This window comes from Tiliqua scincoides, chromosome 3, assembly GCF_035046505.1.
Source record: "Tiliqua scincoides isolate rTilSci1 chromosome 3, rTilSci1.hap2, whole genome shotgun sequence".
In the NCBI taxonomy this organism is placed as follows: domain Eukaryota; kingdom Metazoa; phylum Chordata; class Lepidosauria; order Squamata; family Scincidae; genus Tiliqua; species Tiliqua scincoides.
The window spans coordinates 151546934-151570612 of NC_089823.1; the positions used below are offsets into that span (position 1 = coordinate 151546934).

Here is a 23679-nt window from a genome sequence, read left to right on the forward strand (position 1 = left end):
GTATGTCTCTATACCAGTGGGGGTTGCTGATAGTAGGCAATCTGGTGAGGAGCACCAGCATGCGTGGTCTTACCTATGTACTTAAGATAGGTACTTACATTTCATATCGGTGTGAGATCACAGCTTAGGGAAGCAGATTGCTTCAGGGACAGGGGTCCTGTCCACACCAAAGACCATCTTGACACTTTTTTGGTGTCTTGGCACAGATTTCAAGATGCACTGTGCTTATAGTGGTGGTGAATTCTGCAGTGACATAATGCAGATCCCTGTTAAGACAAGCTTCTATATGGTTGAAACAAAGTTGGTGGTCAGATTCTGACTTGGTAAAAAGAAAACATATACCTTCTGTTATTGTTTGTATTTATGATGCTGGTCTTGGTGGAGAATCTTTCTTTTTGTGGGAGGTAATAGGGTAAAGTATTCAGTCAGTCAACAAATCAGAAAATAGTCACATGGTAGTAGAAGGCTCTTGGGTACTGCAGCATTAGGCTGTATTCTCACTCATCCATATGCTGATGTAGCCTCCAAGATTCTCAGCTCTACACTGATGGTGGTGCACGTGTGTGAGTGAAAACCAAGGTCCTTTCCCACCAATCAGGGTATCCCACCAACCAGATGCAAGGGAGGGCACCAGGATGTAGGTCTCTTGTTGTCTTGTGTGCTCCCTGAGGCATCTCTGTTAAATATTTTGTTGCTATGGGCTCAATTAGGGTGAGACCTTGTGTTGCTGAAATCTAGGTACGGTATATCCATGGTATTCCCACAGTCTACTAGACAAGGTATTTTATCAAAGAAGATTAGTCTGGCATGACTTGTTCATGAGAAACCCAGGGTCTAGAAATCACTCCATTATTTTCTTAAGTGCTTGCATACATTCTACTTTAAGCCATTTCTGCCCAATGTTGCATATACGCAACAAGGATCAAATGCGTACACCTGTGCAATAGGCAGAAATGGGTTAATAATCTGTTCCAGAACCTTTCTAGATACTGATAATAGATTTTGTTGACAGTGGTCACCTCTGCATATGTGTGCATGCATTCCCATGTATGTCTCTATACCAGTGGGGGTTGCTGATAGTAGGCAATCTGGTGAGGAGCACCAGCATGCGTGGTCTTACCTATGTACTTAAGATAGGTACTTACATTTCATATCGGTGTGAGATCACAGCTTAGGGAAGCAGATTGCTTCAGGGACAGGGGTCCTGTCCACACCAAAGACCATCTTGACACTTTTTTGGTGTCTTGGCACAGATTTCAAGATGCACTGTGCTTATAGTGGTGGTGAATTCTGCAGTGACATAATGCAGATCCCTGTTAAGACAAGCTTCTATATGGTTGAAACAAAGTTGGTGGTCAGATTCTGACTTGGTAAAAAGAAAACATATACCTTCTGTTATTGTTTGTATTTATGATGCTGGTCTTGGTGGAGAATCTTTCTTTTTGTGGGAGGTAATAGGGTAAAGTATTCAGTCAGTCAACAAATCAGAAAATAGTCACATGGTAGTAGAAGGCTCTTGGGTACTGCAGCATTAGGCTGTATTCTCACTCATCCATATGCTGATGTAGCCTCCAAGATTCTCAGCTCTACACTGATGGTGGTGCACGTGTGTGAGTGAAAACCAAGGTCCTTTCCCACCAATCAGGGTATCCCACCAACCAGATGCAAGGGAGGGCACCAGGATGTAGGTCTCTTGTTGTCTTGTGTGCTCCCTGAGGCATCTCTGTTAAATATTTTGTTGCTATGGGCTCAATTAGGGTGAGACCTTGTGTTGCTGAAATCTAGGTACGGTATATCCATGGTATTCCCACAGTCTACTAGACAAGGTATTTTATCAAAGAAGATTAGTCTGGCATGACTTGTTCATGAGAAACCCAGGGTCTAGAAATCACTCCATTATTTTCTTAAGTGCTTGCATACATTCTACTTTAAGCCATTTCTGCCCAATGTTGCATATACGCAACAAGGATCAAATGCGTACACCTGTGCAATAGGCAGAAATGGGTTAATAATCTGTTCCAGAACCTTTCTAGATACTGATAATAGATTTTGTTGACAGTGGTCACCTCTGCATATGTGTGCATGCATTCCCATGTATGTCTCTATACCAGTGGGGGTTGCTGATAGTAGGCAATCTGGTGAGGAGCACCAGCATGCGTGGTCTTACCTATGTACTTAAGATAGGTACTTACATTTCATATCGGTGTGAGATCACAGCTTAGGGAAGCAGATTGCTTCAGGGACAGGGGTCCTGTCCACACCAAAGACCATCTTGACACTTTTTTGGTGTCTTGGCACAGATTTCAAGATGCACTGTGCTTATAGTGGTGGTGAATTCTGCAGTGACATAATGCAGATCCCTGTTAAGACAAGCTTCTATATGGTTGAAACAAAGTTGGTGGTCAGATTCTGACTTGGTAAAAAGAAAACATATACCTTCTGTTATTGTTTGTATTTATGATGCTGGTCTTGGTGGAGAATCTTTCTTTTTGTGGGAGGTAATAGGGTAAAGTATTCAGTCAGTCAACAAATCAGAAAATAGTCACATGGTAGTAGAAGGCTCTTGGGTACTGCAGCATTAGGCTGTATTCTCACTCATCCATATGCTGATGTAGCCTCCAAGATTCTCAGCTCTACACTGATGGTGGTGCACGTGTGTGAGTGAAAACCAAGGTCCTTTCCCACCAATCAGGGTATCCCACCAACCAGATGCAAGGGAGGGCACCAGGATGTAGGTCTCTTGTTGTCTTGTGTGCTCCCTGAGGCATCTCTGTTAAATATTTTGTTGCTATGGGCTCAATTAGGGTGAGACCTTGTGTTGCTGAAATCTAGGTACGGTATATCCATGGTATTCCCACAGTCTACTAGACAAGGTATTTTATCAAAGAAGATTAGTCTGGCATGACTTGTTCATGAGAAACCCAGGGTCTAGAAATCACTCCATTATTTTCTTAAGTGCTTGCATACATTCTACTTTAAGCCATTTCTGCCCAATGTTGCATATACGCAACAAGGATCAAATGCGTACACCTGTGCAATAGGCAGAAATGGGTTAATAATCTGTTCCAGAACCTTTCTAGATACTGATAATAGATTTTGTTGACAGTGGTCACCTCTGCATATGTGTGCATGCATTCCCATGTATGTCTCTATACCAGTGGGGGTTGCTGATAGTAGGCAATCTGGTGAGGAGCACCAGCATGCGTGGTCTTACCTATGTACTTAAGATAGGTACTTACATTTCATATCGGTGTGAGATCACAGCTTAGGGAAGCAGATTGCTTCAGGGACAGGGGTCCTGTCCACACCAAAGACCATCTTGACACTTTTTTGGTGTCTTGGCACAGATTTCAAGATGCACTGTGCTTATAGTGGTGGTGAATTCTGCAGTGACATAATGCAGATCCCTGTTAAGACAAGCTTCTATATGGTTGAAACAAAGTTGGTGGTCAGATTCTGACTTGGTAAAAAGAAAACATATACCTTCTGTTATTGTTTGTATTTATGATGCTGGTCTTGGTGGAGAATCTTTCTTTTTGTGGGAGGTAATAGGGTAAAGTATTCAGTCAGTCAACAAATCAGAAAATAGTCACATGGTAGTAGAAGGCTCTTGGGTACTGCAGCATTAGGCTGTATTCTCACTCATCCATATGCTGATGTAGCCTCCAAGATTCTCAGCTCTACACTGATGGTGGTGCACGTGTGTGAGTGAAAACCAAGGTCCTTTCCCACCAATCAGGGTATCCCACCAACCAGATGCAAGGGAGGGCACCAGGATGTAGGTCTCTTGTTGTCTTGTGTGCTCCCTGAGGCATCTGGTGGGTCACTGCGAGATACAGGAAGCTGGACTAGATGGCCCTATGACCTGATCCAGCGGGGCTCTTATGTTCTTAGGGTACATTTTGATCATGTTGCAGCAGGAAAGCAATCGACACTGCCTTGGCCATCCTGGCTGTTAGCTTCTTACAGGCAATGCCACAGGGTTTGGAATAGGCCCGTTTGTAGCTGGCTGGTGCCTATAAGCAAGGGGAAAGATGACACAGTACTCAACCAAAGACAGTGTGCTGAGTGCTTTGGTCACTTGGCAACACTACCTACGCAAATGAGGATAGCTGGCTTCTCACCATTCCTAGCCTTAAAGGGCTAGCAGCCCTAGCAGCTTGGGGTGAACTGACCTGGAAGGGTAGCCCTTTGCTCTGGGCTTCTGACAAGAAGGGTCTTGAGCTGTGCTCTTAGAAGGCATACAATGTGTGTGAGAGCCTTGAAGGATTAAAACACTCAGTCTAGGACATTCTTTTGGATTTTGCTGAGATTAGCATTTCCTTTAATTCATTGCTTGTTCCCATAGTGACTCCATAGCAACTGTTGTGAGCACTCTGAAGTTTGTTCAGGCGTTTCTAAGGCTAATTTGGATGAAAGTTTTCTTCCATGCTAATGATGTGGATGCAATTAGACTAAGAGTACTGGTTTCACGTGATCTCAGTGATTAGGGTGCAGTACTGTACTAATCCCCTACTAAAAAGTTCTGGAGCTAGTTAGAAGTCTTCATGTTATAGAGATCACAGAATTTTAGAAGCATAGCCATATGAGACTGCCCACAAGAGATTTGAACCTTGGTTTTACTCTAATTAGGTGAGGGAATTGTGTAGTGTGTTTTGAGAGAAGGAGCCTGAGAGGTGCTTACACACTGTACTCTACTGCCCAAGATGTCCACATGTATAAAACTGCATCTATCAGCAGATTTTCTGAAGAGGCTTGCAATTAACCACTCTTGGTTAAGAATTGCACCCTCTCCCCCCACTCCACTGGGAGATCACGTGCAATCCCCATTTCCTCTTTTAGCGTCAGAGCACTGCAGTACTTAGGACCTCCGTAATGTAGCCCTGCTTGTGTTCTGGAGGTTGCATGCAAGAGAGAGAACAGCCCTCAGTAACAGCATGCTAGGAAAACAGCTGTGCTACTGTTGGCTGCCCATCCTGGTTCTCTCTGTTTTCAATAAACTTTGAGATCATAGCAATAGGAGAGTAAGAGACAAGCACTAGGACGCTAGCAGAGTACATGACAGGTGTGGTGAGAAAAAAGGGTACACAGAGCCAGAATAGTAGTTATAAATGCTTCACTTTAATTCCCTGCTTGGTGACCTAGGGTGCCTGTCTTTCAGCCTAACCAACCTCACAAGGTTGTTGTGGGAATAAGATGGGGATAACGAGGATATTCCCACTACCCTGAGATCTTTGGCATGACATGTAATAAAACCTGCACCTGGGAGGAAGGAGCATGGAGCAGGGCTTAAGTTATATCCACAGCCTGAACTTTTACATACTTGGTAGTACATTTAATTCAGCTTTGTCTCTGCTGACTAACAGAGGGTTTCAGACAGGGGTCTTTTTCAGCCCCTTCATGGGTATGCCAGGAACTGAACTTGGAATCTGTTTTCTAGAAAGCAAATGCTCTTCCACTGATGACCCATTCACCCCAACTCTTTTCCTCCAGTTCTGCCCATTCTTCCACGTCTTTCAGGAGGTCACCTGAACAAGGACAACATTGCTATCCAGCCATTGTTGTGTCCTCTGCAGTAGCTGGTCTCTAATTGAGGATATGAGGGCAGAGGGAATGATGATGTCAGCTGCAGACAGTGGAGCCATTGTTCTCCGTTTCTATGCGCAATTGTGTGGTGGTGGCCTTCCAAAGGAGGTGCAAGGAAGGGACTGAGAATAATGGAAAGGGAGGCTGTATCACTGTATGCCAAGCATCATTTGAGGAAACTGAGGGCTGCTTTACACACAATGATTTGCTATAAGCCTTTCTCTGGGGAAAACGTTTACAGAGTCACATGGTGTAAGGTTCTGGTAATGCCACAATTGCACATGTAATTGGGAAGCCCTTGCTTGCTCTGTTTTGCCAACAGGTAGAATTGTGGCAAGATAACCCCTGCACTTTCTTCACTCATGAGTGACCGTGAGCACTTTTTCATCAGTAACAAAGCAGGGGCATGTGACTTGGTGGAGGAAAGAACTGGAACAAGACACTTGGTGAGCATTTGTGAATTGTGGTCCCCCCAAATGTGTAGTTTTAAGTACAGCGTGTAAAATCTAATGAGCTAATTTAGGGGAACTTGAGGGCTTATTTTTGCAGTGTCTCCAATTTGGAAAGTCTTTTGTCATCATGCCACAGTATGGCATGCTGCTGCTCCCAATGTCCCTGTGGGTGCAAGGAACCGTAATGAGCAGCTCTTTAGATTCTGATTGATGTCTGCTGCCAATAACAACTGTGAACACAAGCTGTTCACAATGCTGTGTTGTCTTTGGTGCAAATGGCTGTGGTCGAGGTAAAGCTGCCTTCCTGGGGCAGTGGATGTGTGTGTCCACACAAAAGTCTTACAGGATAGCAGAAAACATGGCAGGCAGTGAATTCTTATTGCTGACCTTTTTCAAGTAAGAAAGAGCTCTTGCTAACCATATATCCTTGCTGAAGCTGTCCCCAGCAAAGACTAAATCCAGGGTCCCTTGCTATCTGAAAACATGAACACGGGTCTGAACTGGTTGGCAGAATTGTTCAGCTTCCCGTTCTGGATGGGATGAAGTGACTCATCAGATTCAGTGGCTTGAATCCAGCAAGGAGATTCAGAAGCAGACACGTGTGAGAATTCTCTTGCTGGATCAGGAATACTGTACTGTAGACAGACTATAGCTCTAGATTCAGGTTGTGATGCACATTTGGAAGCAAAACATTCAATGCAATTCCACTTGTCCTACACCATGTGGGTGGGCGTGTGTGTTTCTAGTCACCTTCCAGTCTGGAAGCAAATATACAACTACTCCTCGGGGCACTAGTTGTGAACAGCACAACTGCTGCACGTGGCTATCCCTGAATCAGTGCCAAAGTCCATGACTGATTTTGGCCATACCAAATTCTGATGGCCTTGATTCCTAAGTACTTCACTTCCCAAACTCTTTGACTGAGAGAACCTGGCAGTTGTGTGGCAGATGATTTACTTGGATAAGGGGAGGAGTGGCCACTGGAAGACCATTCAGGAGAGCAATCTAGACAGGACATAAGTAAAAGATATACAAGTGTGTGACACACTTGACTAAGAAAATGCACTTGAGGGTTTATCTAATATAACCAAGAAAAAAAGGTGTCCTACACTCGCATGATTCCCCAAATAAAGTTTTCAAGTGAGATAATGTGTATTGAAATGGCTTCTGTTTATGACTTTTTTCTGACTAGAAATGTGCCTTGCTGTGGAAGATTGTGCTGGGTTGAGTTAAGCACAGAATCCTCCATGGCAACTAGATTGTTCAGAGGTACAAATGCCAAACTTGGGCCAGGAACTAATCATGTCTGTTCTCCACTCTTGGCAGGGAGCCACCTGCCCAGTATTCCACTGTACCAAGTGGCGGGAGGGACTCTGGGGAGAGTGAGAGCCGGAGACTGAAGTTTAATCATTGAACCAACCAAACGGAATGGATTTAGTTCAGGGCTCGCAGCACTGGGGACTCTTGCATCTCTGCTGGGAAATGGCACTGCTGAAGTACTTCTCTCTTATGCTCAGTATATGAACGTGATCCAGAAGGCATTAGGAACTCCCAGGAATTCTATCAACAGAAGGACATCAGTCTGAGAAAATGTTTGCTGTGCACTTAGTGGCTTTTTATTTCACAAAGCTAAAGGAAGATCAGATCAAAAAGGTAAGCTGGCACATGTTGGCTGTTTTACGCTTAACGTAACTGAGAATGTTTTTGTTTTGGCAAAAATAAAGAATTTCATGGAGGATGTTAGCATATTCTTAACAGACATTGGCAGAGGGTGAATTTGGGCTAGTTCAATTTAATTGCAGTCTCATACATGAAACAAAATTGATGCCTGCATGTATAAGAAAAAGGAGTTCCTTTAAGCACTGTGCAAAAGTTTAGAACTTCTAAGGAACTGGAATCTGACTACTAGATCCTTTCCTTACTGACTTAATTAATGGAAGAGAGTGTGTGCTGTTTGAGTAGCTACTCTGGATTTTAAACCTGAATTTAAATCGAAGAGGCTGAGCTGCTGACCAGTAATGAAACTCATTCAGATCAGGATGCTTACCACCCCACGCAGCACACCCAGCAAAAGCAAGTATGACAATGGTGGAAGCATTCCAGCTACCTGGAAGGAGTGACAGAAGCTCCTCAAATGCTTTGCTTCCCAGTTCCCATTTTTTAAATAGGGTTTAGTTCCAAAGGATTGTTTTTCACATCCTGTGTTGTTCTATGTTAACATTTGTAACTTCATATTTTGATAAACAAGCTAAAGATCTTTCCATGAGTGAGCAGGTAGCAAAAGCTCTGTTTTGAAACAGAAAGCTTGCCACCTATGCATTACTATTATTTAATGCATTAATTCATTCAGTCATTCAAACTGCAGGCTCTTTCATCACAAGTCCTCTCATTTAATCAAATTTGGAAAGACTTTTGACATCCAGTTGTTCTGTAGCATTTCCCTAGGCCTATGTTCTCCTTTCACTTAGACTGGTGTCCTCCCACCATTTTCTCATAGCCTTTTAGCTATTACCCACTGTCCTAACAGAACCCACAGAGCATTGTGTAGGTTGTCACGGATTCTACCTAATCACTACAATGGATGGCTGTTAAATGAAGCAATTCCCCCTCTTGTCAATAGATACCGACTTGGGTAATCAGTCAACAGATTACCTGAGGCCCTAAGATGAAAGAGGTGTTTACTTTTCAGTTAAAAAGCAAAAAAGCATAGATTTTAGGTTTTTTTTTTAAATAACCAATGGTTCCCCCCCCCCATTTGTTCCACTTTATTTCACATTTCTATTATAATCTTCCCCGAAGGAGCTCAGGTCAACATACCTGGTGATTGTCCCATTTTACCTGCACAACAGTCCCGGAAAAGTTAGGCTAGGCTGAAATAATGACTGACCAAAGGTGGCATTGAAGCATGGTCTCCCAGTCCGAGACATGTTACACCACGCTGAGTTAAACAGTCGCTGCTCAAACTTGAAGAGCGCAGGACTCAGCAGCCCTGCATTCTTAACCTTCTTTAGTTTCGCTCTGAATACATTGCTCCAAAATCATATTCAGAGTGTGGTTCCGAATGCTCACTTTCAACCATCTTAGAACCATATTGGTTCCATGAAAGGTCATGTCTCATTTGCTCAGTTTATATCCATCACCAATTCATTTAAGTAGCATTTTTCTTTCTAAAAGGCTGACTTTTAGAAAATCATCTAATAGTGAAAAATTTTTTCATAGAAAAAATTATATATATAATTTTTTTTCAAAAATAGTTATACAAGAGAGGAAAGCTCTCCCCACCCCCATTATTTTACAATGTAGAGAACATGGCAGATGTTTGAATATTATCGCTGATGTTACAATTAAAAGTAGGCTCCAAGAACCCATTGTTCTATAAACATATTAACCAGCTGATGTCCTCCTTTGATCCTTATACAGTTAGTCAAGATAAGTAAATTTACTATCTGTGAAATTCTTTCCAGGTATACCTTTAACTTGGGGTCAAACTAGAAGGGATGGTGGCAGCTGCAAACCTGTTTAAGAGCCAAACTCAACATGATGTGTGAGATTCAGGAAAAGGATGCCCCAATTTTTTTAAAGTGCCAATAGCAGCAATGGGGTGAGATCTGAATTGACACTTGCTGGGGAAGTAGGAGGGTTTAGCCCTTTCCTTCTGCATCATGTTCTTGGTTAATATTAACCCCCCCCCTCCAAGCTGCTCCAAGGTTAATGATACTCAACTGGGGGCAAACAGCAGCAGTGACTTCTGTCAGGAAAACACTGCTAGAGGAAAAGGTTAATCCTTGTTCCCTAGTTTGATGACATGGTTCTGATCTCAGCTGGTGCCTCCTGCAGCTACTAGATGATTTATTTGACTGGTCCCGCCTACCCTGTGAAGTGGGCTGTGAACATACATGTCCCTTGTCATCTCTTGATGCACCAGTCTGCAGCCTCATAAACAGGGTGGCAGAGGCGTCACTAGCTTTGCATCACCCAGTGTGAGAGCTCATTGCGTCACCCCACATGATGGCCCTCCCTCTGTACCAGACCATACAGAAAAAACTTACAACATCATACACGCAACCTAAATGCAGTGGTATCACTAGGGTTGGTGTCACCCTCATTAATTTTACTTATTTAGATATATGACAGTACAGGTCACTCAGCAAATCTCTAAGCAACAAAAAACCAGTGGCCAACTTGATGGCACTCACATAACTGAATAAGAGTTCTAGTATTAGCTCTGATACATGGAAATGTGCTGACTCATATCAACACCTAATTGGTTCTCTGCTAATAACACCTCATTGGCTCTCAGAGCAATCAATCTTATTGGTCAGTTTTGAGTTAAGAAAATCCACTTTTTGTTGGATTGTTCCTTTTCTGGTTAATCAGCCATAACTATTGATAGATTATAGATATTGCGACATAGCTTGTTTCATTCTGCATGAAATTGCACACTGAATGACATATAACTTGATGCTATTATTTGAAACTACCAAGATTTCACCATTTTGGCCACTAGTGGTGCCACCACTACCCCAAGTGCATCACCTGGTGTGATCTGCACCCGTGCACCTCCTAGCAATGCCACTGCATGGCAGATGGTTTGTCTGAACTGCACCTTGCAAACAATTTAAATACTACACTTAAAAGAATTGTAGAAAACCGGAACCCCAGGCCTGCTCTAATTATGAATAATATAGAGCAGGATTTCCCAAACTGGGTTGCAAACCACTGGTAGGTTGTGGTGGGTCATGACCCGGGCCCTTGCACCCGCCCTTTCTCTGTTTTGGTCCAAATGAGAGCCATTTTGGAAGCCGAATTACTCACTGGGAGGGTGGGGAAGCTTTTCTGGATTGCCCCAGACTGACAACCCACTCTAGTGACCAATGGCCTGCAGAAGCCTCCGAAAGCCATTTTTGGAAAACCACTTCCAGTTTGCTTCTGAAAACCAGAAATGACTTTCCAAGGCTTCTGTGGGTCATTCTGAAGCCCACAGAGGCCAGTTGAGTGGGTCACTGGTGCAGCATGACCCAGAAGAGCCTCCCTACCCTCCTGGTAAGTCAGAGGTTCTCAAATTGGGGTGTTGTGACCTCTGCCTTTACCTCTTTAAGGGGCAGGGGGAATGCAGAGACACAATTACCAGGATTGCACCACTGTTGGGGGGCCAGGGGCTTTCTTTTATTTACATGACTCAGCAGCAGGCTCCCAGAAGTCTCTGCAGGGCTCCCCAAGCTGCAGAGAATGTAAAAATAACAATTGCAACCCACTTCCAGTTTGCAATCTGGAAACTGGAAGTGAGTTGCCATCATTATTTTCATATACTTTGTGGCTTGGAGAGCTCTGCCCAGGAGCCCTGATGCTGCATCGTATAAGTAAAAGAAAACCCCTAGCTTCCCCCCCTCCCAGACAGCGGCAAGATCCTGGGGATTGCATCACTGCATTCCCCCTCCCCTGCCAACACTCCTCAAGAGTTTTACTCCTGAGAAATTTGAGAACACCTGCTTTAAGTCATTCCCTTGTTGCAACCCACCATGGAGCATGAGGTGGGTCATGGTACTGAGAAGATTGGGAACTGCTGATATAGAGTTGGGTTGGTCTGATTTTTAGGACAAGAGGGAAGGATGGCCTTCCTGCCAGCATCCCTGGCAGTGCGCTGAATAGCATGCTGTCAGAGCACCTTTTACAACTGGTACTGACTGCTTTATGGCAGTCAGTGTCAGCAAAAGTGGTGCAATAACAACAGCCTGCCCCTTTCAGGTTGGGTTGTTAGAGTTTATAGAGGAGATTTCATCTACACATTAGCCCATCCAATACAAAAAAGGACTTGCTCTTAGTATGTGAGCGGGGGTGCAGTTGAGGAGGAGTGGAACTCTGGGACTTTTCCTACAACGGGAGGGGTGATGTCATCAGTGGGAGTGGTCAGATGCTACATTTGGAAACCTTTTTCTAAGGACATTAGCCAAGAAGGAGCATCAAGCTCAGTAGGAAGCAAAGTTAGAAATTTGCCTAAGGTATTATTTTAATGTCTAGGTTAGGGGTTCTCATACTCCCCCCCCCCCACTGTGACACACCTGTTCTGCAGTGGAGGGCATCACAACCCATCTCCTATTCTGGTACCTGTTCTCAGAACGCTTCTGCAGGCCTCTGAAAGCAAACCCAGAAGTAAACCAGAAGTGACTTTCCAGCTGCTTCTGGAGGCCTGCAAAGACCCAGTGCGGCCTCCAATTGCAGTCAGAGTCCTCCGATTTCAAGCCAGCTGGACGCAAGGATGGGCCCAACCCAGGATCCACCGGATATTGGTTGGGATCCAACAAATGGGTCCTGATCCACAGTTTGAGGAACCCTGATCTAGGTCATAATAAATATGTAGCTCATATTATATTAAAGCTACAATCCTGTGAACACTTGCTTTAATTCAACACAGAACTTTGGACACAGAACGCATAGATTAGCACTCTAATATACATTTAATATTTAATTTAGATTATTTAAATTCAATTTTTAAGTATTTGTTTAAAATGATTGCAACCCATTCCAAGAGTTTGGAATAAAATTGAGTTAGATCTTTTAAATGCATAATACTGTACATTTCAAAGCAGAAATAAATCACAACATAAGAAAACTCTCAGGAGAAGAAAATTGAGAGTTGTGTTATAGTCTGGTATAGTTATAGTCTGGTATGTATGCACGCATGTCATGAGCCCTTTGCATTTTAAAATTTACCACTACACTACTGTGTGTGAGAGCATTGGCTGCTGCCCACATTAGTTTTGGGAGCTATGGAAGGTCACCACCCAAAGTTAGCATATGTGAAAAAACATATTGTGGAAGTGAACAGTACTCTATTCTAGTTATCTCAGTATCCTATGAATTTTCTGAATGGCTTCCAGAGTTTTCAGTTCATGGGTAGGTAAATAGTAGATCTGAGAGCAAATAAGTATAGCATGGAAATGGACACTGACAAGCTCCAGATGGTACTTTCTGGGGCTGGTGGTTTGGCATTTTAATGTCCAACTGTGCACAAGAGAAATGTCCAAGAGAAAAGCTAATGCCTCTTCTCCCAGTATGCCTCTGATGGCTCGTTACTGTCTTGTCCAGGGTCCTGCCAGTATCTGATATTTTTTTCAATGATCATTATCTGTGTTTACATGGAAGTGCAGTGGATCATTTCTGCTCATTTGGTTTCAAAAGGGATGGAGAATGGGCAATGTACCCCAAATGTCCCATGAGTACAATTGATGTTTGGCAGAGTACAGAACAGACCTATTTGTTCAAAACCCTTGTAAATGAAATTCCCTTCCCATTAGGTCACCCACATGACTTGTTTTTACTCACTAGACTAGAGTTGTCTCAACTTTGTCCTACTTTATGTATATTTCTATTCACAAAGCATAATTTCATTTTAAAATGGAGAGGTATAAACATCCTAAAACTAGTCCTTGACTTGGACATTTGGCATATTGGATGCTGCACATTCCAGCACAAAATGTCCTTTTTCCAAGGAGGGCAAATAAGTCACACTAACAGAGATGACACTTTCAACCCAAGCATCTGATCCTATCCAAAATCAACCTTATTTAAGTTCAATTGATTTTATGGGAGAGTAAGAATGTGCTTACCCAATAAGTGGGAATCCAGTAACTACTGGCTTTTATGTGATGAGTAGAAGATCAAACTGGTCTTTTTGTCCCTACAGCCTTTGGAAAAACCTGAGGGCTGTTGCACCAGTACAGCCTAACCAACTTGTTTCATACAGTGGGCCAAATTGCATTCATTATGCCTGCTGAGGGCTGGAACAAGAACTGACATCATTAAGCATGTCATGGCCAAAAATAAACACTTTTATTTTGTTTATTGGTGCAAATGACTGAAAAGAAAATATACAAATCTTGCCCTTTCAGCAGTAATACCTCAATACAGTTCAGCAGCTGAGATCACCTGATGGTGGCATTAGAGGAGCCCAAGAGCCAGATGAAGAGCTTCCTCAGGCTGCATAATGCCCACGGGATTTATGCTTGGCACTCCTGGCCTAACCTAATTAAGCCTGGTAAACCCTAATTAAGATTATTACTATCTATGATCTTGGGTTTTTTTATCTACCCATCAACATCATCAAGCAACTGTTACCCTGCACGTGCCCGATCTCATCTGATCTCAGAAGCTAAGCAGGGTCAGGCCTGGTTAGTACTTGGATGGGAGACCGCCTGGGAATACCGGGTGCTGTAGGCTTATACCATAGTCTTTCGAGACTGAAGGTTGCCAACCATTCAACATCATCATCATGTTCTTCTCCCCTTTTTCTGTTTATGTCTAATATTCAATGAAATGAAGAATCTATGCAAGAAAGCTTAATCATTTCTTTGTGATTGTTCTACCGGTCCATTACCCTGCTGTTTAAAGTTAAGTGTACATGCTCAGGCAGTCGTACTTGGAAAGAAACTGCAAATCCCTCATAAGTGGAAGTGTTTGAAAATGGTGTTGTTTATTTTACTCAGAAGTAAGCCCATAGTGTTCAGTAAGACTGAGGCCCAAATCCTAACCAACTTTCCAGCACTGGCATAGCTGTGCCAATGGGGCATATGCTGCATCCTGTAGTTGGAGGGCAGTCACGGAGTCCTCCTCAAGGTAAGGGAATGATTGTTCCCTTACCTCAGAGCTGCATTACCCTTACCTTGGTGCTGGAAAGTTGGTTAGGATTGCGCCCTTAGGTTGTTATCTTACTGGAAACAAGCACCTCTACCCATAAGTGAACTTGGCTAGTCTGCTGTTTAAGAACAAGGGAGAACATAAGAACATAAGAACATAAGAACAGCCCCACTGGATCAGGCCATAGGCCCATCTAGTCCAGCTTCCTGTATCTCACAGCGGCCCACCAAATGCCCCAGGGAGCACACCAGATAACAAGAGACCTCGTCCTGGTGCTCTCCCCTACATCTGGCATTCTGACTTAACCCATTCCTAAAATCAGGAGGTTGCGCATACACATCATGGCTTGTACCCCATAATGGATTTTTCCTCCAGAAACTCGTCCAATCCCCTTTTAAAGGCGTCTAGGCTAGACGCCAGCACCACATCCTGTGGCAAGGAGTTCCACAGACCGACCACGCGCTGAGTAAAGAAATATTTTCTTTTGTCTGTCCTAACCCGCCCAACACTCAATTTTAGTGGATGTCCCCTGGTTCTGGTATTATGTGAGAGTGTAAAGAGCATCTCCCTATCCACTCTGTCCATCCCCTGCATAATTTTGTATGTCTCAATCATGTCCCCCCTCAAGCGTCTCTTTTCTAGGCTGAAGAGGCCCAAACGCCGTAGCCTTTCCTCATAAGGAAGGTGCCCCAGCCCCGTAATCAGCTTAGTCGCTCTCTTTTGCACCTTTTCCATTTCCACTATGTCTTTTTTGAGATGCGGCGACCAGAACTGGACACAATACTCCAGGTGTGGCCTTACCATCGATTTGTACAACGGCATTATAATATTAGCCGTTTTGTTCTCAATACCCTTCCTAATGATCCCAAGCATAGAATTGGCCTTCTTCACTGCCGCCGCACATTGGGTCGACACTTTCATCGACCTGTCCACCACCACCCCAAGATCTCTCTCCTGATCTGTCACAGACAGCTCAGAACCCATCAGCCTATATCTAAAGTTTTGATTTTTTGCCCCAATGTGCATGACTTTACACTTACTGACATTGAAGCGCATCTGCCATTTTGCTGCCCATTCTGCCAGTCTGGAGAGATCCTTCTGGAGCTCCTCACAATCACTTCTGGTCTTTACCACTCGGAAAAGTTTGGTGTCGTCTGCAAACTTTGCCACTTCACTGCTCAACCCTGTCTCCAGGTCATTTATGAAGAGGTTGAAAAGCACCGGTCCCAGGACAGATCCTTGGGGCACACCGCTTTTCACCTCTCTCCATTGTGAAAATTGCCCATTGACACCCACTCTCTGCTTCCTGGCCTCCAACCAGTTCTCAATCCATGAGAGGACCTGTCCTCTAATTCCCTGACTGTGGAGTTTTTTCAGTAGCCTTTGGTGAGGGACCGTGTCAAATGCCTTCTGAAAGTCCAGATATATAATGTCCACGGGTTCTCCCGCATCCACATGCCTGTTGACCTTTTCAAAGAATTCTATAAGGTTCGTGAGGCAAGACTTACCCTTACAGAAGCCATGCTGACTCTCCCTCAGCAAGGCCTGTTCGTCTATGTGTTTTGAGATCCTATCTTTGATGAGGCATTCCACCATCTTACCCGGTATGGATGTTAGGCTGACCGGCCTATAGTTTCCCGGGTCCCCCCTCTTTCCCTTTTTAAAAATAGGCGTGACATTTGCTATCCTCCAATCTTCTGGTACCGTGGCCGTTTTGAGGGACAAGTTGCATACCTTAGTCAAGAGATCTGCAACTTCATTCTTCAATTCCTTAATAACCCTTGGGTGGATGCCATCAGGGCCCGGTGACTTATTGATCTTTAATTTATCAATGAGGTCTGAAACATCTTCTCTTTTAACCTCTATCTGACTTAACTCCTCGGTCAGGAGGGGCCGTTCTGGCAGCGGTATCTGCCCGAGGTCTTCTGCCGTGAAGACAGATGCAAAGAACTCATTTAATTTCTCTGCCATCTCTAAGTCTCCTTTTATCTCCCCTTTCCCTCCCTCACCATCCAGAGGGCCAACCGCTGCTCTGGCGGGTTTCCTGCTTCTAACATATTTGAAGAAGCTTTTATTATTCCCCTTAATGTTGCTGGCCATGCGTTCCTCATAGTCTCGCTTGGCCTCCCCTATCACCTTCTTACATTTCTTTTGCCACAGTTTATGTTCCTTTTTATTCTCTTCATTAGGGCAAGACTTCCATTTACGGAAGGAAGCTTCCTTGCCCTTCACAGCCTCTCTAACTTGGCTGGTTAGCCATGCGGGCACTCTCCTGGATTTAGTGGAACCCTTCTTTCTTTGCGGTATACACCTCTGCTGGGCCTCTATTACTGTTGTTTTAAGCAGCCTCCATGCACTCTGGAGAGACTGGACTGGATATTGAGAAAAATATCAATGTACCGTAGAATGGCTTAGGTATCACACGAACACAGGGTAAAATGCTAAATTACATGCTCTTACTTTTGTAATCAAATCAGGAAGGGTATTCCTTGTAGAACATCTACGTTCCAACTCTAATTGGTTTTTATTTCGAACATTGATTTCCTGCTTGGGGTTAGGTGATAGCCATGCCTCTCATGTGAGGAAGAGTACATATGTGCATAACTCTCCCTCCTTACCAGGCATAGCCTCACATAGTCACATGGAAGAAGACATTCAAACCATTCCTAATCATGTGGTTTCAATACTGCTTTAAAATGCTCCTCACGTGAAGGGTGCTGGTATCATTTCAACCAGCCCATTCTTAACCAGAATGGGAAATTACAAGCCAGTAGGCCAAACCATGCTCTGGCTGGCTTTCTAAGAGTTGTCTGCATTCTTTTCAAATCTGCACGGCCCAGGGAAACTGGAGGACTCAATGACAAGTAAACTGCTTTTTGAGCTGATTAATAAAATGGTGGCATAGGTGTACCTTGGTTCACTGGGGATTTCTGAGGCAGGGGAAACCAGTAAGATAAACACAGAGGGATCACTCACCCCTCCCATTCTTGAGCACTTTGCATGTAGACAGTTCTCTGTGCAGAAAGCAATTAAGGTGGTGCTAATAGTGAACACTGTGTGTGAAAGGGCTAGTGAGAATGGAAACTAAGTTCAGGTCAGTACAGTATATTTGGGGGTTGTGGCTATGTTTGTTCATGGGAGTAAGTTCCTAACCAGTGTAAAAGTTTCACTTGCTGTGGAGCACTGTACGTATTTCTTAATAATAACCAATAATATTATCTTCTGCGTCCTGTCGCAGGTTGATCGGTACCTCTACCACATGCGTCTCTCTGACGATGTCCTCCTTGACGTGATGACTCGCTTCCGGGCAGAAATGGTTAAAGGTCTGGGAAGAGACACCAATCCAACAGCTACCCTAAAAATGTTGCCAACATTTGTGCGGTCAATTCCCGATGGCTCGGGTAAGCAGCCATTTTGGATTTCTTCTGCAGTCATTATACTGAGAAAAGAGTGGTTCATGATAAAGTACACCAAGATTTCCCAAAAATTTCACACCACACAGTTGAGAGGAATTGTGAAGGTAGACTGAGGGGGGAATGCGGTTGGGCTCTCTGTTGTGATGTGAATCAGATTGCATAGGCAGGCATACTGTAGCCCAGTGAAGGAAGGCTGGGCAACATGACTCCATCTGACTTTTGCAGAATGCACTACAGTGAAACAGGTCTTTGGCTGCACCTGCACCTACCTGTATCACCTTCTTTACCACTGTAGGGTGGAAGTCTCTTTCTACTAGGGTTGTCAAAGCTGACTGAAGTTACTCTTGGATATCTTGATTCAACACGCTGGAATATTGAACATTCCTGAAGGCCCTCTTAAAATGTCCAGCGTTGCTAGTCATAGTCACCCAGAGATCAAGGCTGGTTCCGGGAGTCTCCAGGGCAATCTTGAAGAATTGCTTACTTAACTACCTACAGGTGTGCAGATGGGAAAGGGAGATGAACAAGCAACAAACCATGTTATTTCATTATGATTGGGATGGGGTGCCATCCCAAACATGGAATGCCAAGCTTGCTGAATTTGACTTTTGTCTTGGGGTTCTTAAACTTTTCAGCACTGATGCAACCATGCCAATGGGGCATGCGCTGCATTCTGCAGTGGGGAAGCAATCACAGAGGCCCTTTCAAAATAAGGGAACATTTGTCTCCTTAACTCAAGACTGCATTGCAACTGTATCAGTGCTTGGAAAGTTGGATAGGATTGGGCCCTAAGAAGCCTATCCAGTGGGAAGTGGGCACTATGTAGGCATAGAGATTTAAATAGTTTTAATTGTTATGGTTTAATTGTTATGGAACCTGTGGAAACTAGAGTTCTGTAATAGTATTAAGCATTTCTAATATATAATTCTTAAGTTAAGAAGCTCATACATCCTTGAATACCCTTAGTTTCTCAAATAACTGCTGTAACTACTGTATAAGGAACTGTTCTAGGAATGGCAGTAATACCTGTATTTGACCTCCAGAATTGAGATCCAGTTCTTCACAGTGTGAAAAAAAGATACAGTATAACAATTTTTTCTTCTGCTTCTGTTATAGAAAAGGGTGAATTTCTTGCTTTAGACCTTGGGGGCTCCAAATTCAGAGTCCTAAAGGTCAAGGTGTCTGAAAATGGGAAGCAAAATGTTCAAATGGAGAGTCAATTCTATCCAACACCTAAAGAGATAATACATGGGAATGGGACCGATGTAAGTAGTGCCTATTTCTTTGGGATATTCTTCTCTGTGATGAAAGTACTTGTCCTATGGAATATGTAAAATTATGTATTTTATTGGGCCAATTTTAATTTGTGATACCTGCAAGCTCTTAAAACATGCAGTGTTCCTTGTGTATAACAGTTCAGAACACCACAGTCCAGGATAGTCTCATCTGCAAATTAGTGTGGCTTAGGCCAAAATGGAAGGGAGGGAGGTTTTATGTCTATCCCCACCATGGTTCTAAACTGGATCAGTGGATCCTAGTTGCACTATTTGTCCTGAAACAACTCTCCATTGGTTCCAAACAGTGTGTGTATGACTTAAAGCCCCCATACCCTAGTTCAGTCCCTCCATGTGTTATTTGCATAAGAAAAAGCAAGCTTGCTAGGGCCAATGCTGTGATTAAAGTCAAATCTAGGTTGCTTTTAAAAACAATGGTTACCACATGCTGAGAGGATCTTGAGAATGACATTTTTAGCAAAGTGAATTCAGTTTTGCTGACCCTGAGGAATGGCTCAGGTTCAAGACTTTTTAGGGGAATATTGAAAATATCACCATTGTTAAAATAGGCATTGTTCTTCTCCTGTTGTGTTTGAGATGTATAGAACTCTTGTATGGGAGAAAATGTAAATATGTAAGTACTATACAATATGTAACTAGTTATAATTGGCTAATGTTTCCTTTCTGTTTGATACAGCTGTTTCAATATGTAGGTGATTGTCTCGCAGACTTCATGGAGACCAAGGACATAAAGCATAAAAAATTACCTCTTGGTTTTACATTTTCTTTTCCTTGCAAACAGAATAAGTTAGATGAGGTAAGACCATCAGTAATCTTCAGCTACAAGGGTACCTGTGGTTTCCCAGCCAGGGTGAATCTTGAGCAGAATTATTACCAGTTGTTCTAGAACTGAGTAGGTGCCATTACAGGAGTGTGGCTATAGTAGTATGCCAAGATTGTCTTACAAGAACAGAGGCACTGAGACAGCAATCCTGTGCACACTAACCTGGGAGTCAGTTCCATCAAACTCAAAGGGGCATACTGAGTAGACACGCACAAAACGGTACCATGATTTTTATAAAGGGTGCAATGCATATTCATGGTTGTTGATTCCTGAAGCAAAAGTTATGTAGTTGCAGCTACTGAAAAGCAACAGGTTTGTGAAACATTATCGTGGGCCCATGAAAAAAGAAAACCATGGCTTCTTCCGAAAGTTAGTGTAGCACAGGCCCTAAGAGATGGAGCTCTGAATCAGGACATCCCCAGTTCAAATCTTGCCTCTGCCATGAATTCTCACTAGGTCGCCTTCAGAGAGTCACTCCCTCTCAGCTCAGCCCCTCAGCTGCACAATGGGGATAATAACAACTTATTATACAGGACTGTTGTAAAGATAGCAAGATAATACATCTGAAGAGCTTTGAACACTACACAAATGCTAATTAGTAGTAGCAGTAGTACTATGATGGAGAGTTCTAGAACTGATTAACCAACAGGTATAGTTTTGCAAAAGTGTGCATTCTTTCAGTGAGTCGCAAGCCTTCTGAGTGCAAAAGAGATTTGTAAAACCCATAGTTTAGAACAGGGCTCTCTAAACTTTTCGGCCAAAGGGCCACATCAAATATCTGGCACAGTGTCAAGGGCCGAAAAAAAATTAAATGTAAAATTGAAATAAATACATTAGAGATGGAAATTAGATGAACGAATGAATGGGCTCAAATGTCCATGATTTCTTCAAGCACCAACATAACCAAGGAAATAAAGCGCACACAAGCACAACTCTGGATCTGTTTGGTCAACTGGGCCAGAGGCTCTCAGGGGATCAGAGGCTGGCCATGGGCCGAATAGAGGCTCTCCAAGGGCTGCATCTGGCCCCCAGGCGGGGGTTTGGAGACCCCTGGTTTAGAACATTAGGGAGAAGCTGAAGGTGTGAAGGGGCAGGAAGTAGAACCATAGGGTGTACATTACACTTGGGGCAATAGATAGGCAGAAAGGATAATATGAGGTCCCAGAGTACTGAAAAAAACATCATTGGACCATATTTACTCCTAGGGTATTGGAATAAGCTGTAGAAAGGTAAATCTTGTAGTGACATTTTAACATAGTTGGCAAGACTCTTCTCTTTTTATTATGTCTCCCAACAATAGTTCTAATAATTGGTATTAATTTTCTTTTTTAGGGTGTGCTGCTATCTTGGGCAAAAAATTTTAAAGTCCGAGGAGTACAGCAAACAGATGTGGTGAGCTGTCTCCGAAAAGCCCTCAGGCAACACCAGGCAAGTTCAGAGTCGGGATGAGGTCTATTTCTTGATTGTATTACAATATGTGTGCTTGATCTAGTAGCTCTAGGGTACATATAAGACTCCACTATCAACATAGCTCTGCATGAACAGGGATTGTCTTATTCATCCTTTCACAAAATTGTTTATGAGGAGTATTGGCTTATTATACTGAAGAAAATGGGAGTGGCCATTGAATTATTTTATTTTACAATTAATTATTAACATTAAAAAAACCAGATCTAGTTGTGTATTCCTTTGCAGTGCATGGCTCAGATCTGACTATTGAAGTACGTGAGTGGGTGGGGGACTTCATTCTCACTTGGGTGTGCCCAGGCCCATAAATATTTGTTTCAGATTAATTTCTTTTAATAGTTAAACAGTGACTCATTGTTCTTGATCCAGAGGCACACTGTCCGATCAGGAGCTGTGGTAACTTAGAGGAGGAAAATACCTTGGTCTAACCTTGTGTGGTTCCACAAATCTAGTTCTGTTGGTATCTCCATATATTTCTAATTATTTTGTAAATTTATTTAAGGGATTTTTAAACACCATATAATCGAAAAATACAAGATCCTATTTGCTAAACACTTTTCAAGCAGTTGCATCAAATGATTTTTCAGTTACATGGTTACTTCGATACGTCAGCTTAAATGCGCAAGACCAGGATCCTGTATAGAAAACTCTGTTGATAAATGGTAGCATGTTCCAGGGGCCCTGATTTCATTCACAGATTGATACTACATTGATGATTTTGATGATTTCCCACTCAGTTTTACATGGTGCAATGCGACTAATGGGCTCTTCTGTGCTTGGTATTATATCAAGACAATAACAAATTATTACTTCATTACATGTAACATGGTCCTTTTTGGTGTGAATTAGCTAATAACTATGTTGAAGAACCATGTATTTGTTTCCAAAGTTTAGTTTTTGCAGTGGCATAGTTAGAGGGGGTGCAAAGCACTAAGTCTTGCAACTGCAGCATGCAAAGGGCCCCTCCCCCTCCCCTTTGGATGCTCCCCATTCCAGGCTGGGGGAGCAAAATGGAGGTGTATGTGGTACAGTGAGACTCCCTGCAAGACTTAGTGCTTTGCATCCCCTCTAGCTATGCCACTGAATTTTTGTAACTATTTGAAAGTCATTTCACCTTAATTGAGTGTTTGATTTGATGGATTTTTTTGCATAAAAACTTATGCATATGTTTCATTGAAACATTATTGCTTCAATAATATCAAAGCATCTGAATAGAACACATTTTAACTTCTGATTTGCCTTTGCTCTGTTAGGACATTGATGTAGATGTCTTGGCTTTAGTAAATGACACAGTGGGGACAATGATGACTTGCGGATATGATGATCAGCGGTGCGAAGTTGGTGTAATCATTGGTAATTCTATATCATTTTATAAGAAGAGGGGTGCAATCAGAGGGAAGGGGAGAGGAGTGGCTGGGTGAAATCATCATCAGGAGCATTTAGATGTTGCCTTTGAAACTATTTTTAAAGGATTTCAACAGAGAAGAAGCATCAGGCTCTGCAGGAGGCAAACTGTCTAGGGAGTTAATATTAGCATATGTTAATGTTTAGTCCATTATCTTTCCCAAGTACCATGTGGGAGACAGTATGTAGTTGATGTTATGCTGAAGTTGAAATACTGTACAAATTGACCTAGGAGCAGCATCTATTGAATACAGTTGGACTTACTCCTGAGTAAAAATACATAGGCTAGCACTCTTTTGTTTACTTGGAATATTTTTAGTCCCATTTTTCAATTTTTAAACACTTGTTTTAAAATATTGCAACCACTCCAAGTGTTTGGGATGAAATGAATTGTATCTTTAAATGAAATATGATAAATTTCAAAGTAGAAAGTAAATAGCTGGAGAAGAAAACACTCCACTGAAGAAAGTAAAGTTGATTTGTTTTTGTTGCACAGTTTTAGTGCGCCATTGGTTATAGGGAATGTAATGATGAGTTCCTGCACTTCAAAATGTACCACTACACCCCTATATAAAAAGCAAGGGCAGCTTGGTTTAAGTTAG

At 42.8% G+C, this 23679-nt stretch overlaps 1 protein-coding gene and 1 pseudogene across 2 annotated transcripts in view; both read left to right on the top strand.

Moving 5' to 3' along the window:
- The first annotated feature begins 3476 nt into the window (after positions 1-3476).
- Positions 3477-23679, top strand: part of LOC136643673 (hexokinase HKDC1) — a 47127-nt gene continuing 26924 nt past the window's right edge. For both annotated transcript variants that reach the window (XM_066618894.1, XM_066618893.1), the window contains exons 1-6: positions 3477-7691; positions 17911-18073; positions 19205-19353; positions 20060-20179; positions 21539-21634; positions 22927-23026. In XM_066618894.1, coding sequence (XP_066474991.1) covers positions 7629-7691; positions 17911-18073; positions 19205-19353; positions 20060-20179; positions 21539-21634; positions 22927-23026 — 691 coding nt within the window. In that variant the 5' untranslated portion in view covers positions 3477-7628. The remainder of the gene's footprint in view (positions 7692-17910; positions 18074-19204; positions 19354-20059; positions 20180-21538; positions 21635-22926; positions 23027-23679) is intronic.
- Positions 14139-14255, top strand: LOC136647161 (5S ribosomal RNA; annotated as a pseudogene).